Source organism: Mobula birostris, chromosome 11 (genome assembly GCF_030028105.1).
Source record: "Mobula birostris isolate sMobBir1 chromosome 11, sMobBir1.hap1, whole genome shotgun sequence".
NCBI classification, from domain to species: Eukaryota; Metazoa; Chordata; class Chondrichthyes; order Myliobatiformes; family Myliobatidae; genus Mobula; species Mobula birostris.
Genome location: NC_092380.1, coordinates 11,380,992 through 11,399,738, shown reverse-complemented (window position 1 = coordinate 11,399,738; position 18,747 = coordinate 11,380,992). Strand labels below are relative to the sequence as shown.

Genomic DNA, 18,747 nt, shown 5'->3' with positions numbered 1-18,747 from the left:
CGCATTCCACACAATTACCACTCTGTGTATAAAAACGAATCTCAGACATCCCCCTGTACTTCCCCTCAAACACGCGAGGTTTGCTCCCTCAATTTTCCATTTCCAGCTTGGGAAAATATCCCTGGCTGTCCACTCTATCTACACCTTTACTGTACACTTTGATCATACCACCTCTTATCCTCATTCTTGTGGTTAGACCGCACTTGGAATATTGTGTTCAGTTCTGGTCACTTCATTGTTGGAAGGATGAGGAAGCTTTAAAGAGGGTGCAGAGAAGATTTCCCAGGACACTGGCTGGATTAGAGAGCATGTCTTATGAAGATATATTGATCAAGCGAATGCTTTTATCTAAGGAGCAAAGACATCTGGGTAGCATCCTTGTAAATCTTCTCTGCACTCCCTCTAAAGCTTCTACATCCTTCCTATAAAGAGGTGAACAGAAATCAACACAATACTCTAAGTGTGGTCTCAACATTACCTTGTGGTTCTTGAACTCGATCCCGAGACTAATTCTGCCTTCGGGTTTGACTTTCCAAAGTGAATAATTCACACCTTTCTGAGTTGAACTCTGTCTGCCATTTCTCAGCCTCCCCTGGAATAAATGCTTCTGCAATGTATCCAGTCTGTTCCCCATTCTATCTGATTCCTTGTGGATTCTGATGTCAAGTAATTAACCAGTGAACTACTTCTCTCAGACCCAGATTAGCTCAGTCAACAATCTCTGTATAGAAAGAAATCCACGAACCATCATCTTCTCGGGACCCAATCACTTTGATTCTCCTTTCTCCACTTTCTTTGGAATCTGAAAGTAAAAAGTGTTTGATTACAAAATGGAAGGTGAGTGTGGAAAGTCTCTCAGCTTCAAAGTGTATCCCTGTAACGTGTAACTATCTGTTCACACTCACACACGGCACTGCCACTGATCTGAGTACCTCCCCATAAGCTGCTCACCCATTGCCCAACACCCCTGAGGTTGGGATTAGATCCAACTTTTTCCCAGGACACAGCGACCCGAATATCGTCTCTCTGTGGCGAGTGAGAGTTTTCCGCTGGAGGTGAGACAGGTGTCTATGTGTCCAGGTTGGTGTCCACCCAAACTTGTCAGCTTCAACTCAGCTGAGCCTCCCAGACCAGGGAACCTTTGTCGGGGATGATGTTGTCCCTCTCTCACACACTGCACCCTCCCGTCTGCTCAAATTCAGGAACAGGGCTCACAGTGTTGGGGTTTCCAGCTAAGGAGAATGGTTACCCATGGATTCCCAGGGTCATTAGTACCATCGTCAATGGATTGTTCACCAGAGAATGTTACAGCAAGAGATTGAAATCATAAATGTCGATACCTCGAGCTTCAGAGTGGCTATTTCTTTCTGTAGAATCTGGAAAAGGGAAAGAATTTCAGTTCACCAATGAAGGGATATTCTCTATGGCCATTATCAGTTCAGTTCTCAAACATTCGCTCTCATTTTAATGACACTTCACTGTAAGCCGGTGATGTATAGTTGACAGATCACAGAACATAGAAAAGTACAGCATGGTCCAGGCCCTTCAGTCCACAATGTTGTGCTAACCCTTTCACCTACTCCAAGATCAACCTTACCCTTTCCTCTCACATAGTCCTTCATTTGTCTTTCAACTATGTGCCTCAGAGTCTCTTAAATATCGCTAATATATCGCCAACTACCATAAATCCTGGCAGAGCATTCCACACAATTTCCATTCTCTGTGTATAAAAACCAACCTCTGACAATCCCCTGTACTTCCCCACAAACATGGGAGATCTGTTCCGTTCTGTATCCATTTTCAGCTTGGGAAATTATCTCCGGCTGTCCACTCCATCTATGCCTTTGGTGTACACCTCTATCACACCACCTTTTATTCTCCTTCTTGTAGTTGGACCACACTTGGAGTATTGTGTTCAGTTCTGGTCACTTTGTTACTGGAAGGATGAGGAAGCTTTAGAGAGGGTCCAGAGAAGAATTACCAGCACGCTGGCTGGATTACAGAGCAGTCTTCTGAAGATATATTGATCAAGCTAAGGCTTTTATCTGAGAAGCAAAGAGACACCTGGGTAGGATCGTCGTAAATCTCTGCACTCTCTCTAAAGCTTCTACATCCTTCCTCTAAAGAAGTGAACAGAAATCAACATAATAATCTAAGTGTGGTCTAACCTGAGTTTTATAGAGCTGCAACATTATCTTGTGGCTCATGAATTGATCCCCCGACTAATTCTGCCTTCAAGTTTGACCTTCCAAAGTGAATCACTCCACACTTTTCTGAGTTGAACTCCATCTGCCATTTCTCAGCCTCTCCTGGAATAAATGCTTCTGCAATGCATCCAGGCTGTTCCCCATTCTGTCTGATTCCTTGTGGATTCTGATGTCAAGTAACTAACCAGTGAACTAATTCTCTCAAACCCAAATTAGCTCAGTCAACAATCTCCGTATAGAAACAAATCCACGAACCATCATCTTCTCGGGATCCAATCACTTTGATTCTCCTTTCTCCACTTTCTTTAGAATCTGAAAGTAGAAAGTGCTTGATTATAAAATGGAAGGTGAGTGTGGAAAGTCTCCTAGCATCAAAGTGTATCCCTGTAATGTGGAACTATCTGTTTACACTCACCCACGTCATTGCCACAGATCTGAGTACCTCTCCATGAGCTGCTCACCCATTGCCCAACACCTCCCTAAGGGTGGGATTGGATCCAACTTTTTCCCAGGACACAGCGACCCGAATATGGTCTCTCTGTGGCGAGTGAGAGTTTTCCCTTGGAGGTGAAACAGGTGTCTATGGGTCCGGGTTGGTGTCCACACAAACTTGTCAGCTTCAACTCATCTGAGCCTCCCATACCAAGGAACCTTTGTCGGGGATGATGTTGTCCCTCTCTCACCCACTCCACCCTCCTGTCTCCTCAGACTCAGGAACAGGGCTCACAGTGTTGGGGTTTCCAGCCAAGGCCAATGGTTACCTACGGATTCCCAGGGTCATTAGTAGAATCGTCAATGGATTGTTCACCAGAGAATGTTACAGCAAGAGATTGAAATCATAAATATTGATACCTCGAGCTTCAGAGTGACTGCTTCTTTCTGTAGAATCTGGAAAAGGGAAAGAATTTCAGTTCACCAATGACAGGGCGTTGTCTATGGCCATCGTCAGTTCAGTTCTCAAACTCTCGCTCTCATTTTTATGACTTTTCACTTTAAGCTGGTGATGAATTGTTCACAGATCATTGAACATAGAACAGTCCAGTACAGTCCAGGAGCTTCAGTCCATAATGTTGTGCTAACATTTTACACTTCTCCAATGTCAATCTTACCCTTTCTTCTCAAATAGTCCTTCATTTCTTTCATCCATGTGCCTTAGAGTCTCTTAAATGTCCCTCTAACATTACCCCTAGCAGCGCATTCCACACAATTACCACTCTGTGTATAAAAACGTATCTCAGACATAATACACTCAAAAAAGTTGCTGGTGAACGTAGCAGGCCAGGCAGCATCTTTAGGAAGAGGTGTAGTTGACGTTTCAGGCCGAGACCCTTCGTCAGGACGCCTAGCAATGCATTCCACAGAATTACCACTCTCTGTGTATAAAAACAAATCTCAGACATCCCCCTGTACTTCCCCTCAAACACGCGAGGTTTACTCCCTCAATTTTCCATTTCCAGCTTGGGAAAATATCCCTGGCTGTCCACTCTATTTTCACCTTTACGGTACACTTTGATCATACCACCTCTTATCCTCATTCTTGTGGTTAGACCGCACTTGGAATATTGTGTTCAGTTCTGGTCACTTCATTGTTCGAAGGATGAGGAAGCTTTAAAGAGGGTGCAGAGAAGATTTACCAGGACGCTGGCTGGATTAGAGAGCATGTCTTATGAAGATATATTGATCAAGCGAATGATTTTATCTAAGGAGCAAAGACATCTGTGTAGCATCCTTGTAAATCTTCTCTGCACTCCCTCTAAAGCTTCTACATCCTTCCTATAAAGAGGAGAACAGAAATCAACACAATACTCTAAGTGTGGTCTAACCTGAGTTTTATAAGCTGCAACATTACCTTGTGGTTCTTGAACTCGATCCTGCGACTAATTCTGCCTTCAGGTTTGACTTTCCAAAGTGAATAATTCACACTTTTCTGAGTTGAACTCCGTCTGCCATTTCTCAGCCTCCCCTGGAATAAATGCTTCTGCAATGTATCCAGTCTGTTCCCCATTCTATCTGATTCCTTGTAGATTCTGATGTCAAGTAATTAACCAGTGAACTACTCCTCTCAGACCCAGATTAGCTCAGTCAACAATCTCTGTATAGAAAGAAATCCACGAACCATCATCTTCTCGGGACCCAATCACTTTGATTCTCCTTTCTCCACTTTCTTTGGAATCTGAAAGTAAAAAGTGTTTGATTATAAAATGGAAGGTGAGTATGGAAAGTCTCCTAGCATCAAAGTGTATCCCTGTAATGTGGAACTATCTATTTACACTCACACACATCATTGCCACAGATCTGAGTACCTCCCCATGAGCTGCTCACCCATTTCCCAACACCCCACCTGAGGTTGGGATTGGATCCAACTTTTTCCCAAGACACAGCAACCCGAAGATGGTCTCTCTGTGGTGAGTGAGAGTTTTCCCCTGGAGGTGAAACAAGTGTCTACGGGTCCAGGTTGGTGTCCACCCAAACTTGTGAGCTTCAACTCATCTGAGCCTCCCATACCAAGGAACCTTTGTCGGGGATGATGTTGTCCCTCTCTCACACACACTACCCTCCTGTCTGCTCAGATTCAGGAACAGGGCTCACAGTTTTGGGGTTTCCAGCCAAGGCCAATGGTTACCTACGGATTCCCAGGGTCATTAGTACAATTGTCAATGGATTGTTCACCAGAGAATGTTACAGCAAGAGATTGAAATCATAAATGTCGATACCTCGAGCTTCAGAGTGACTATTTCTTTCTGTAGAATCTGGAAAAGAAGGGAAAGAATTTCAGTTCACCAATGAAGGGATATTCTCTATGGCCATTATCAGTTCAGTTCTCAAACATTCGCTCTCATTTTAATGACACTTCACTGTAAGCCGGTGATGTATATTTGACAGATCACAGAACATAGAAAAGTACAGCATGGTCCAGGCCCTTCAGTCCACAATGTTGTGCTAACCCTTTCACCTACTCCAAGATCAATCTTACCCTTTCCTCTCACATAGTCCTTCATTTGTCTTTCAACTATGTGCCTCAGAGTCTCTTAAATATCGCTAATATATCACCAATTACCAATAATCCTGGTAGAGCATTCCACGCAATTTCCACTCTGTGTATAAAAACCAACCTCTGACAATCCCCTATACTTCCCCACAAACATGGGAGATCTGTTCCGTCCTGTATCCATTTTCAGCTTGGGAAATTATCGCCGGCTGTCCACTCTATCTCTGGCTTCGGTGTACACCTCTATCACACCACCTTTAATCTCCTTCTTGCAGTTAGACCACAGTTGGAGTATTGTGTTCAGTTCTGGTCACTTTATTACTGGAAGGTTGAGGAAGCTTTAGAGAGGGTGCAGAGAAGATTTACCCAGATGCTGGCTGGATTAGAGAGCATGTCTTATGAAGATATATTTTTCAAGCGAATGCTTTTATCTAAGGAGCAAAGACATCTGGGTAGCATCCTTGTAAATCTTCTCTGCACTCCCTCTAAAGCTTCTACATCCTTCCTATAAAGAGGTGAACAGAAATCAACACAATACTCTAAGTGTGGTCTAACCTGAGTTTTATAAGCTGCAACATTACCTTGTGGTTCTTGAAATCGATCCTGCGACTAATTCTGCCTTCAGGTTTGACTTTCCAAAGTGAATAATTCACATTTTTCTGAGTTGAACTCCGTCTGCCATTTCTCAGCCTCCCCTGGAATAAATGCTTCTGCAATGTATCCAGTCTGTTCCCCATTCTATCTGATTCCTTGTGGATTCTGATGTCAAGTAATTAACCAGTGAACTACTTCTCTCAGACCCAGATTAGCTCAGTCAACAATCTCTGTATAGAAAGAAATCCACGAACCATCATCTTCTCGGGACCCAATCACTTTGATTCTCCTTTCTCCACTTTCTTTGGAATCTGAAAGTAAAAAGTGTTTGATTATAAAATGGAAGGTGAGTGTGGAAAGTATCTCAGCTTCAAAGTGTATCCCTGTAACGTGTAACTATCTGTTCACACTCGCATACGGCACTGCCACTGATCTGAGTACCTCCCCATAAGCTGCTCACCCATTGCCCAACACCCCGGAGGTTGGGATTAGATCCAACTTTTTCCCAGGACACAGCGACCCGAATATCGTCTCTCTGTGGCGAGTGAGAGTTTTCCGCTGGAGGTGAGACAGGTGTCTATGTGTCCAGGTTGGTGTCCACCCAAACTTGTCAGCTTCAACTCAGCTGAGCCTCCCAGACCAGGGAACCTTTGTCGGGGATGATGTTGTCCCTCTCTCACACACTGCACCCTCCCGTCTGCTCAGATTCAGGAACAGGGCTCACAGTGTTGGGGTTTCCAGCTAAGGAGAATGGTTACCCATGGATTCCCAGGGTCATTAGTACCATCGTCAATGGATTGTTCACCAGAGAATGTGACGGCAAGAGATTGAAATCATAAATATTGTTACCTCGAGCTTCAGAGTGACTATTTCTTTCTGTAGAATCTGGAAAAGAAGAGAAAGAATTTCAGTTCACCAATCACAGGGCATTCTCTATGGCCATTATCAGTCAAGTTCTCAAACTCTCCCCCCATTTTAATGACACTTCACTTTTAGCTGGTGATGAATTGTTCACAGATAATTGAACATAGAACAGACCAGTACAGTCCAGGTGCTTCAGGCCCTAACGTTGTGCTAACATTTTAACCTTCTCCAATGTCAATCTTACCCTTTCTTCTCATAGTCCGTTATTAATCTTTTGTCCACGTGCCTTACAATCGCTAAATGTCCTTCTACCATCACCCCCGGCAGCGCATTCAACACAATTACCAGTCTCTGTGTATAAAAAACTAACCTCAGAGATCCCCCTGTACTTCCCCACAAACACGTCGGTTTTGCTCCGTCAATTTTCCATTTCCACCTTGGGCAAATATCCTTGGCTGTCTACTCTATCTATGTCTTTACTGTACACTTTGATCATACCACCTCTTATACCCCTTCTTGTGGTTAGACAACACTTGGAAATTTGTGTTCAGATCTAGTCCCTTTATTATTGGAAGGATGAGGAAGCTTTAGAGAGGGTGCAGGGAAGATTTACCCAGACGCTGGCTGGATTAGAGAGCATGTCTTATGAAGATATATTGACCAAGCAAATGCTTTTAACTAAGGAGTAAAGAGACACCTGGGTAGGATCCTCGTAAATCTTCACTGCACTCTCTCTAAAGTTTCTACATCCTTCCTATAAAAAAGTGATTACAATACTCCTAGTGGGGTCTAACCAGAATTTTATAGAACTGCAACATTACCTTGAACTTGATCCCCCGACTAATTCTGCCTTCAAGTTTGATCTTCCAAAGTGAATCACTCCACTCTTTTCTGAGTTGAACACCATCTCCCACTTCTCAGCCTCTCCTGGAATAAGTGCTTTTGCTTTGTATCCAGTCTGTTCCCCATTCTACCTGATTCCTTGTGGATTCTGATGTCAAGTAATTAACCAGTGAACTACTCCTCTCAAACCCAGATTAGCTCAGTCAACAATCTCTGTATAGAAAGAAATCCACGAACCATCATCTTCTCGGGACCCAATCACTTTGATTCTCCTTTCTCCACTTTCTTTGGAATCTGAAAGTAAAAAGTGTTTGATTATAAAATGGAAGGTGAGTATGGAAAGTCTCCTAGCATCAAAGTGTATCCCTGTAATGTGGAACTATCTATTTACACTCACACACATCATTGCCACAGATCTGAGTACCTCCCCATGAGCTGCTCACCCATTGCCCAACACCCCACCTGAGGTTGGGATTGGATCCAACTTTTTCCCCCAAGACACAGTGACCCGAAGATGGTCTCTCTGTGGTGAGTGAGAGTTTTCCCCTGGAGGTGAGACAAGTGTCTATGGGTCCAGTTTGGTGTCCACCCAAACTTGTCAGCTTCAACTCAGCTGAGCCTCCCAGACCAGGGAACCTTTGGCAGGGATGATGTTGTCCCTCTCTCACACACTCCACCCTCCTGTCTGCTCAGATTCAGGAACAGGGCTCACAGTGTTGGGGTTTCTAGCTAAGGCCAATGGTTACCCACGGATTCCCAGGGTCATTAGTACAATCGTCAATGGATTGTTCACCAGAGAATGTTACAGCAAGAGATTGAAATCATAAATATTGATACCTCGAGCTTCAGAGTGACTATTTCTTTCTGCAGAATCTGGAAAAGAAGGGAAAGAATTTCAGTTTACCAATCACAGGGCATTCTCTATGGCCAATGTAAGTTCAGTTCTCAAACATTCGCTCTCATTTTAATGACACTTCAGTGTAAGCTGGTGATGTATAGTTGACAGATCACAGAACATAGATAAGTACAGCACGGTCCAGGCCCTTAAGCCTACAAGGTTGTGCTAACCCTTTCACCTACTCCAAGATCAATCTTACCCTTTCCTCTCACATAGTCCTTCATTTGTCCTTCAACTATGTGCCTCAGAGTCTCTTAAATATCGCTAATATATCGCCAACTACCATCAATCCTGGCAGAGCATTCCACGCAATTTCCACTCTCTATGTATAAAAACCAACCTCTGACAATCCCCTGTACTTCCCCACAAACATGGGAGATCTGTTCCGTCCTCTATCCATTTTCAGCTTGGGAAATTATCTCCGGCTGTCCACTCAATCTATGCCTTTGGTGTACACCTCTATCACACCACCTCTTATCCTCATTCTTGTGGTTAGACCGCACATGGAATATTGTGTTCAGTTCTGGTCACTTCATTGTTGGAAGGATGAGGAAGCTTTAAAGAGGGTGCAGAGAAGAATTACCAGCACGCTGGCTGGATTACAGAGCAGTCTTCTGAAGATATATTGATCAAGCTAAGGCTTTTATCTAAGGAGCAAAGAGACACCTGGGTAGGATCCTCGTAAATCTCTGCACTCTCTCTAAAGCTTCTACATCCTTCCTCTAAAGAAGTGAACAGAAATCAACATAATACTCTAAGTGTGGTCTAACCTGAGGTTTATAGAGCTGCAACATTATCTTGTGGCTCTTGAATTGATCCCCCGACTAATTCTGCCTTCAAGTTTGACCTTCCAAAGTGAATCACTCCACTCTTTTCTGAGTTGAACTCCATCTGCCATTTCTCAGCCTCTCCTGGAATAAATGCTTCTGCTTTGTATCCAGTCTGTTCCCCATTCTACCTGATTCCTTGTGGATTCTGATGTCAAATATTTAACCAGTGAACTAATTCTCTCAGACCCAGATTAGCTCAGTCAATAATCTCCGTATAGAAACAAATCCACGAACCATCATCTTCTCGGGATCCAATCACTTTGATTCTCCTTTCTCCACTTTCTTTGGAATCTGAAAGTAAAAAGTGTTTGATTATAAAATGGAAGGTGAGTGTGGAAAGTCTCCTAGCATCAAAGTGTATCCCTGTAATGTGGAACTATCTGTTTACACTCAAACACGTCATTGCCACAGATCTGAGTACCTCCCCATGAGCTGCTCACCCATTTCCCAACACCCCACCTGAGGGTGGGATTGGATGCAACTTTTTCCCCAAGACACAGCGACCCGAAGATGGTCTCTCTGTGGTGAGTGAGAGTTTTCCCCTGGAGGTAAGACAAGTGTCTATGGGTCCAGGTTGGTGTCCACCCAAACTTGTGAGCTTCAACTCATCTGAGCCTCCCATACCAAGGAACCTTTGTCGGGGATGATGTTGTCCCTCTCTCACCCACTCCACCATCCTGTCTGCTCAGATTCAGGAACAGGGCTCACAGTTTTGGGGTTTCCAGCCAAGGCCAATGGTTACCCATGGATTCCCAGGGTCATTAGTACAATCGTGAATGTATTGTTCACCAGAGAATGTTACAGCAGGAGATTGAAATCATAAATGTCGATACCTCGAGCTTCAGAGTGACTATTTCTTTCTGTAGAATCTGGAAAACAAGGGAAAGAATTTCAGTTCACCAATGACGGGACATTCTCTATGGCCATTATCAGTTCAGTTCTCAAACATTCGCTCTCATTTTAATGACACTTCACTGTAAGCCGGTGATGTATAGTTGACAGATCACAGAAGATAGAAAAGTACAGCACGGTCCAGGCCCTTCAGTCCACAATGTTGTGCTAACCCTTTCACCTACACCAAGATCAACCTTACCCTTTCCTCTCACATAGTCCTTCATTTGTCTTTCAACTATGTGCCTCAGAGTCTCTTAAATATCGCTAATATATCGCCAACTACCATCAATCCTGGCAGAGCATTCCACGCAATGTCCACTCTCTGTGTATAAAAACCAACCTCTGACAACCTCCTGTACTTCCCCACAAAATGGGAGATCTGTTCTGTCCTGTATCCATTTTCAGCTTGGGAAATTATCTCCGGCTGTCCACTCTATCTCTGGCTTCGGTGTACACCTCTATCACACCACCTTTAATCTCCTTCTTGCAGTTAGACCACAGTTGGAGTATTGTGTTCAGTTCTGGTCACTTTATTACTGGAAGGTTGAGGAAGCTTCAGAGAGGGTGCAGAGAAGATTTACCCAGATGCTGGCTGGATTAGAGAGCATGTCTTATGAAGATATATTGATCAAGCGAATGCTTTTATCTAAGGAGCAAAGACATCTGGGTAGCATCCTTGTAAATCTTCTCTGCATTCTCTCTAAAGCTTCTACATCCTTCCTATAAAGAAGTGAACAGAAATCAACACAATACTCTAAGTGTGGTGTAACCAGAGTTTTATAAGCTGCAACATTACCTTGTGGCTCCTGAACTCGATCCCGAAACTAATTCTGCCTTCAGGTTTGACTTTCCAAAGTGAATAATTCACACTTTTCTGAGTTGAACTCCATCTGCCATTTCTCAGCCTCTCCTGGAATAAATGCTTCTGCAATGCATCCAGTCTGTTCCCCATTCTGTCTGATTCCTTGTGGATTCTGATGTCAAGTAACTAACCAGTGAACTACTCCTCTCTGACCCAGATTAGCTCAGTGAACAAACTATGTATAGAAAGAAATCCACGAACCATCATCTTCTCGGGACCCAATCACTTTGATTCTCCTTTCTCCACTTTCTTTGGAATCTGAAAGTAAAAAGTGTTTGATTATAAAATGGAAGGTGAGTGTGGAAAGTCTCTCAGCTTCAAAGTGTATCCCTATAATGTGTAACTATCTGTTCACAGTCACACACGGCACTGCCACTGATCCGAGTACCTCCCCATGAGCTGCTCACCCATTGCCCAACACCTCCCTGAGGGTTGGATTGGATTCAACTTTTTCCCAGGACACAGCGACCTGTATATGGTCTCTCTGTGGCGACTGAGAGTTTTCCCTTGGAGGTGAAACAGGTGTCTATGGGTCCGGGTTGGTGTCCACCCAAACTTGTCAGCTTCAACTCAGCTGAGCCTCCCATACCAAGGAACCTTTGTCGGGGATGATGTCGTTCCTCTCTCACACACTCCACCCTCCTGTCTCCTCAGACTCAGGAACAGGGCTCACAGTTTTGGGGTTTCCAGCCAAGGCCAATGGTTACCTACGGATTCCCAGGGTCATTAGTAGAATCGTCAATGGATTGTTCACCAGAGAATGTTACAGCAAGAGATTGAAATCATAAATATTGATACCTCGAGCTTCAGAGTGACTATTTCTTTCTGTAGAATCTGGAAAAGAAGGGAAAGAATTTCAGTTCACCAATGACAGGGCGTTTTCTATGGCCATCGTCAGTTCAGTTCTCAAACTCTCGCTCACATTTTTATGACTTTTCACTTTAAGCTGGTGATGAATTGTTCACAGATCATTGAACATAGAACAGTCCAGTACAGTCCAGTCCAGGAGCTTCAGCCCATAATGTTGTGCTAACCCTTTACCCTTCTCCAATGTCAATCTTACCCTTTCTTCTCAAATTGTCCTTCATTTCTTTCATCCATGTGCCTTAGAGTCTCTTAAATGTCCCTCTAACACTACCCCTAGCAGCGCATTCCACACAATTACCACTCTGTGTATAAAAACAAATCTCAGACATCCCCCTGTACTTCCCCTCAAACACGCGAGGTTTGCTCCCTCAATTTTCCATTTCCAGCTTGGGAAAATATCCCTGGCTGTCCACTCTATCTACACCTTTACTGTACACTTTGATCATACCACCTCTTATCCTCATTCTTGTGGTTAGACCGCACTTGGAATATTGTGTTCAGTTCTGGTCACTTCATTGTTGGAAGGATGAGGAAGCTTTAAAGAGGGTGCAGAGAAGATTTCCCAGGACGCTGGCTGGATTAGAGAGCATGTCTTATGAAGATATATTGATCAAGCGAATGCTTTTATCTAAGGAGCAAAGACATCTGGGTAGCATCCTTGTAAATCTTCTCTGCACTCCCTCTAAAGCTTCTACATCCTTCCTATAAAGAGGTGAACAGAAATCAACACAATACTCTAAGTGTGGTCTCAACATTACCTTGTGGTTCTTGAACTCGATCCCGAGACTAATTCTGCCTTCGGGTTTGACTTTCCAAAGTGAATAATTCACACCTTTCTGAGTTGAACTCTGTCTGCCATTTCTCAGCCTCCCCTGGAATAAATGCTTCTGCAATGTATCCAGTCTGTTCCCCATTCTATCTGATTCCTTGTGGATTCTGATGTCAAGTAATTAACCAGTGAACTACTTCTCTCAGACCCAGATTAGCTCAGTCAACAATCTCTGTATAGAAAGAAATCCACGAACCATCATCTTCTCGGGACCCAATCACTTTGATTCTCCTTTCTCCACTTTCTTTGGAATCTGAAAGTAAAAAGTGTTTGATTACAAAATGGAAGGCGAGTGTGGAAAGTCTCTCAGCTTCAAAGTGTATCCCTGTAACGTGTAACTATCTGTTCACACTCACACACGGCACTGCCACTGATCTGAGTACCTCCCCATAAGCTGCTCACCCATTGCCCAACACCCCTGAGGTTGGGATTAGATCCAACTTTTTCCCAGGACACAGTGACCCGAATATCGTCTCTCTGTGGCGAGTGAGAGTTTTCCGCTGGAGGTGAGACAGGTGTCTATGTGTCCAGGTTGGTGTCCACCCAAACTTGTCAGCTTCAACTCAGCTGAGCCTCCCAGACCAGGGAACCTTTGTCGGGGATGATGTTGTCCCTCTCTCACACACTGCACCCTCCCGTCTGCTCAGATTCAGGAACAGGGCTCACAGTGTTGGGGTTTCCAGCTAAGGAGAATGGTTACCCATGGATTCCCAGGGTCATTAGTACCATCGTCAATGGATTGTTCACCAGAGAATGTGACGGCAAGAGATTGAAATCATAAATATTGTTACCTCGAGCTTCAGAGTGACTATTTCTTTCTGTAGAATCTGGAAAAGAAGAGAAAGAATTTCAGTTCACCAATCACAGGGCATTCTCTATGGCCATTATCAGTCAAGTTCTCAAACTCTCCCCCCATTTTAATGACACTTCACTTTTAGCTGGTGATGAATTGTTCACAGATCATTGAACATAGAACAGACCAGTACAGTCCAGGTGCTTCAGGCCCTAACGTTGTGCTAACATTTTAATCTTCTCCAATGTCAATCTTACCCTTTCTTCTCATAGTCCGTTATTAATCTTTTGTCCGCGTGCCTTACAATCGCTTAAATGTCCTTCTACCATCACCCCCGGCAGCGCATTCAACACAATTACCAGTCTCTGTGTATAAAAAACTAACCTCAGACATCCCCCTGTACTTCCCCACAAACATGTCGGTTTTGCTCCGTCAATTTTCCATTTCCACCTTGGGCAAATATCCTTGGCTGTCTACTCTATCTATGTCTTTACTGTACACTTTGATCATACCACCTCTTATACCCCTTCTTGTGGTTAGACAACACTTGGAAATTTGTGTTCAGATCTAGTCCCTTTATTATTGGAAGGATGAGGAAGCTTTAGAGAGGGTGCAGGGAAGATTTACCCAGACGCTGGCTGGATTAGAGAGCATGTCTTATGAAGATATATTGACCAAGCAAATGCTTTTAACTAAGGAGTAAAGAGACACCTGGGTAGGATCCTCGTAAATCTTCACTGCACTCTCTCTAAAGTTTCTACATCCTTCCTATAAAAAAGTGATTACAATACTCCTAGTGGGGTCTAACCAGAATTTTATAGAACTGCAACATTACCTTGAACTTGATCCCCCGACTAATTCTGCCTTCAAGTTTGATCTTCCAAAGTGAATCACTCCACTCTTTTCTGAGTTGAACACCATCTCCCACTTCTCAGCCTCTCCTGGAATAAGTGCTTTTGCTTTGTATCCAGTCTGTTCCCCATTCTACCTGATTCCTTGTGGATTCTGATGTCAAGTAATTAACCAGTGAACTACTCCTCTCAAACCCAGATTAGCTCAGTCAACAATCTCTGTATAGAAAGAAATCCACGAACCATCATCTTCTCGGGACCCAATCACTTTGATTCTCCTTTCTCCACTTTCTTTGGAATCTGAAAGTAAAAAGTGTTTGATTATAAAATGGAAGGTGAGTATGGAAAGTCTCCTAGCATCAAAGTGTATCCCTGTAATGTGGAACTATCTATTTACACTCACACACATCATTGCCACAGATCTGAGTACCTCCCCATGAGCTGCTCACCCATTGCCCAACACCCCACCTGAGGTTGGGATTGGATCCAACTTTTTCCCCCAAGACACAGTGACCCGAAGATGGTCTCTCTGTGGTGAGTGAGAGTTTTCCCCTGGAGGTGAGACAAGTGTCTATGGGTCCAGTTTGGTGTCCACCCAAACTTGTCAGCTTCAACTCAGCTGAGCCTCCCAGACCAGGGAACCTTTGGCAGGGATGATGTTGTCCCTCTCTCACACACTCCACCCTCCTGTCTGCTCAGATTCAGGAACAGGGCTCACAGTGTTGGGGTTTCTAGCTAAGGCCAATGGTTACCCACGGATTCCCAGGGTCATTAGTACAATCGTCAATGGATTGTTCACCAGAGAATGTTACAGCAAGAGATTGAAATCATAAATATTGATACCTCGAGCTTCAGAGTGACTATTTCTTTCTGCAGAATCTGGAAAAGAAGGGAAAGAATTTCAGTTTACCAATCACAGGGCATTCTCTATGGCCAATGTAAGTTCAGTTCTCAAACATTCGCTCTCATTTTAATGACACTTCAGTGTAAGCTGGTGATGTATAGTTGACAGATCACAGAACATAGATAAGTACAGCACGGTCCAGGCCCTTAAGCCTACAAGGTTGTGCTAACCCTTTCACCTACTCCAAGATCAATCTTACCCTTTCCTCTCACATAGTCCTTCATTTGTCCTTCAACTATGTGCCTCAGAGTCTCTTAAATATCGCTAATATATCGCCAACTACCATCAATCCTGGCAGAGCATTCCACGCAATTTCCACTCTCTATGTATAAAAACCAACCTCTGACAATCCCCTGTACTTCCCCACAAACATGGGAGATCTGTTCCGTCCTCTATCCATTTTCAGCTTGGGAAATTATCTCCGGCTGTCCACTCAATCTATGCCTTTGGTGTACACCTCTATCACACCACCTCTTATCCTCATTCTTGTGGTTAGACCGCACATGGAATATTGTGTTCAGTTCTGGTCACTTCATTGTTGGAAGGATGAGGAAGCTTTAAAGAGGGTGCAGAGAAGAATTACCAGCACGCTGGCTGGATTACAGAGCAGTCTTCTGAAGATATATTGATCAAGCTAAGGCTTTTATCTAAGGAGCAAAGAGACACCTGGGTAGGATCCTCGTAAATCTCTGCACTCTCTCTAAAGCTTCTACATCCTTCCTCTAAAGAAGTGAACAGAAATCAACATAATACTCTAAGTGTGGTCTAACCTGAGGTTTATAGAGCTGCAACATTATCTTGTGGCTCTTGAATTGATCCCCCGACTAATTCTGCCTTCAAGTTTGACCTTCCAAAGTGAATCACTCCACTCTTTTCTGAGTTGAACTCCATCTGCCATTTCTCAGCCTCTCCTGGAATAAATGCTTCTGCTTTGTATCCAGTCTGTTCCCCATTCTACCTGATTCCTTGTGGATTCTGATGTCAAATATTTAACCAGTGAACTAATTCTCTCAGACCCAGATTAGCTCAGTCAATAATCTCCGTATAGAAACAAATCCACGAACCATCATCTTCTCGGGATCCAATCACTTTGATTCTCCTTTCTCCACTTTCTTTGGAATCTGAAAGTAAAAAGTGTTTGATTATAAAATGGAAGGTGAGTGTGGAAAGTCTCCTAGCATCAAAGTGTATCCCTGTAATGTGGAACTATCTGTTTACACTCAAACACGTCATTGCCACAGATCTGAGTACCTCCCCATGAGCTGCTCACCCATTTCCCAACACCCCACCTGAGGGTGGGATTGGATGCAACTTTTTCCCCAAGACACAGCGACCCGAAGATGGTCTCTCTGTGGTGAGTGAGAGTTTTCCCCTGGAGGTAAGACAAGTGTCTATGGGTCCAGGTTGGTGTCCACCCAAACTTGTGAGCTTCAACTCATCTGAGCCTCCCATACCAAGGAACCTTTGTCGGGGATGATGTTGTCCCTCTCTCACCCACTCCACCATCCTGTCTGCTCAGATTCAGGAACAGGGCTCACAGTTTTGGGGTTTCCAGCCAAGGCCAATGGTTACCCATGGATTCCCAGGGTCATTAGTACAATCGTGAATGTATTGTTCACCAGAGAATGTTACAGCAGGAGATTGAAATCATAAATGTCGATACCTCGAGCTTCAGAGTGACTATTTCTTTCTGTAGAATCTGGAAAAGAAGGGAAAGAATTTCAGTTCACCAATGACGGGACATTCTCTATGGCCATTATCAGTTCAGTTCTCAAACATTCGCTCTCATTTTAATGACACTTCAGTGTAAGCCGGTGATGTATAGTTGACAGATCACAGAAGATAGAAAAGTACAGCACGGTCCAGGCCCTTCAGTCCACAATGTTGTGCTAACCCTTTCACCTACACCAAGATCAACCTTACCCTTTCCTCTCACATAGTCCTTCATTTGTCTTTCAACTATGTGCCTCAGAGTCTCTTAAATATCGCTAATATATCGCCAACTACCATCAATCCTGGCAGAGCATTCCACGCAATGTCCACTCTCTGTGTATAAAAACCAACCTCTGACAACCTCCTGTACTTCCCCACAAAATGGGAGATCTGTTCTGTCCTGTATCCATTTTCAGCTTGGGAAATTATCTCCGGCTGTCCACTCTATCTCTGGCTTCGGTGTACACCTCTATCACACCACCTTTAATCTCCTTCTTGCAGTTAGACCACAGTTGGAGTATTGTGTTCAGTTCTGGTCACTTTATTACTGGAAGGTTGAGGAAGCTTCAGAGAGGGTGCAGAGAAGATTTACCCAGATGCTGGCTGGATTAGAGAGCATGTCTTATGAAGATATATTGATCAAGCGAATGCTTTTATCTAAGGAGCAAAGACATCTGGGTAGCATCCTTGTAAATCTTCTCTGCATTCTCTCTAAAGCTTCTACATCCTTCCTATAAAGAAGTGAACAGAAATCAACACAATACTCTAAGTGTGGTGTAACCAGAGTTTTATAAGCTGCAACATTACCTTGTGGCTCCTGAACTCGATCCCGAAACTAATTCTGCCTTCAGGTTTGACTTTCCAAAGTGAATAATTCACACTTTTCTGAGTTGAACTCCATCTGCCATTTCTCAGCCTCTCCTGGAATAAATGCTTCTGCAATGCATCCAGTCTGTTCCCCATTCTGTCTGATTCCTTGTGGATTCTGATGTCAAGTAACTAACCAGTGAACTACTCCTCTCTGACCCAGATTAGCTCAGTGAACAAACTATGTATAGAAAGAAATCCACGAACCATCATCTTCTCGGGACCCAATCACTTTGATTCTCCTTTCTCCACTTTCTTTGGAATCTGAAAGTAAAAAGTGTTTGATTATAAAATGGAAGGTGAGTGTGGAAAGTCTCTCAGCTTCAAAGTGTATCCCTATAATGTGTAACTATCTGTTCACAGTCACACACGGCACTGCCACTGATCCGAGTACCTCCCCATGAGCTGCTCACCCATTGCCCAACACCTCCCTGAGGGTTGGATTGGATTCAACTTTTTCCCAGGACACAGCGACCTGTATATGGTCTCTCTGTGGCGACTGAGAGTTTTCCCTTGGAGGTGAAACAGGTGTCTATGGGTCCGGGTTGGTGTCCACCCAAACTTGTCAGCTTCAACTCAGCTGAGCCTCCCATACCAAGGAACCTTTGTCGGGGATGATGTCGTTCCTCTCTCACACACTCCACCCTCCTGTCTCCTCAGACTCAGGAACAGGGCTCACAGTTTTGGGGTTTCCAGCCAAGGCCAATGGTTACCTACGGATTCCCAGGGTCATTAGTAGAATCGTCAATGTATTGTTCACCAGAGAATGTTACAGCAAGAGATTGAAATCATAAATATTGATACCTCGAGCTTCAGAGTGACTATTTCTTTCTGTAGAATCTGGAAAAGAAGGGAAAGAATTTCAGTTCACCAATGACAGGGCGTTTTCTATGGCCATCGTCAGTTCAGTTCTCAAACTCTCGCTCACATTTTTATGACTTC

General features: G+C 43.8%; 1 protein-coding gene across 1 annotated transcript in view; it reads right to left on the bottom strand.

The window, feature by feature from the left end:
• Positions 1-18,747, bottom strand: part of LOC140205367 (uncharacterized) — a 126,540-nt gene that overhangs the window by 46,384 nt on the left and 61,409 nt on the right. Inside the window, exons 30-48 of the mRNA XM_072272961.1 lie at positions 18,610-18,645; positions 18,009-18,069; positions 15,694-15,698; positions 15,165-15,200; positions 14,565-14,621; positions 13,469-13,504; positions 12,874-12,930; positions 11,780-11,815; positions 11,183-11,239; positions 10,059-10,094; positions 9,460-9,516; positions 7,735-7,791; positions 6,640-6,675; positions 6,045-6,101; positions 4,922-4,957; positions 4,324-4,380; positions 2,463-2,519; positions 1,341-1,376; positions 746-802 (exon numbers count right to left, since the gene is read on the bottom strand). Of these exons, the coding sequence (XP_072129062.1) occupies positions 746-802; positions 1,341-1,376; positions 2,463-2,519; positions 4,324-4,380; positions 4,922-4,957; positions 6,045-6,101; positions 6,640-6,675; positions 7,735-7,791; positions 9,460-9,516; positions 10,059-10,094; positions 11,183-11,239; positions 11,780-11,815; positions 12,874-12,930; positions 13,469-13,504; positions 14,565-14,621; positions 15,165-15,200; positions 15,694-15,698; positions 18,009-18,069; positions 18,610-18,645 (867 nt within the window). The remainder of the gene's footprint in view (positions 1-745; positions 803-1,340; positions 1,377-2,462; positions 2,520-4,323; positions 4,381-4,921; positions 4,958-6,044; positions 6,102-6,639; positions 6,676-7,734; positions 7,792-9,459; positions 9,517-10,058; positions 10,095-11,182; positions 11,240-11,779; positions 11,816-12,873; positions 12,931-13,468; positions 13,505-14,564; positions 14,622-15,164; positions 15,201-15,693; positions 15,699-18,008; positions 18,070-18,609; positions 18,646-18,747) is intronic.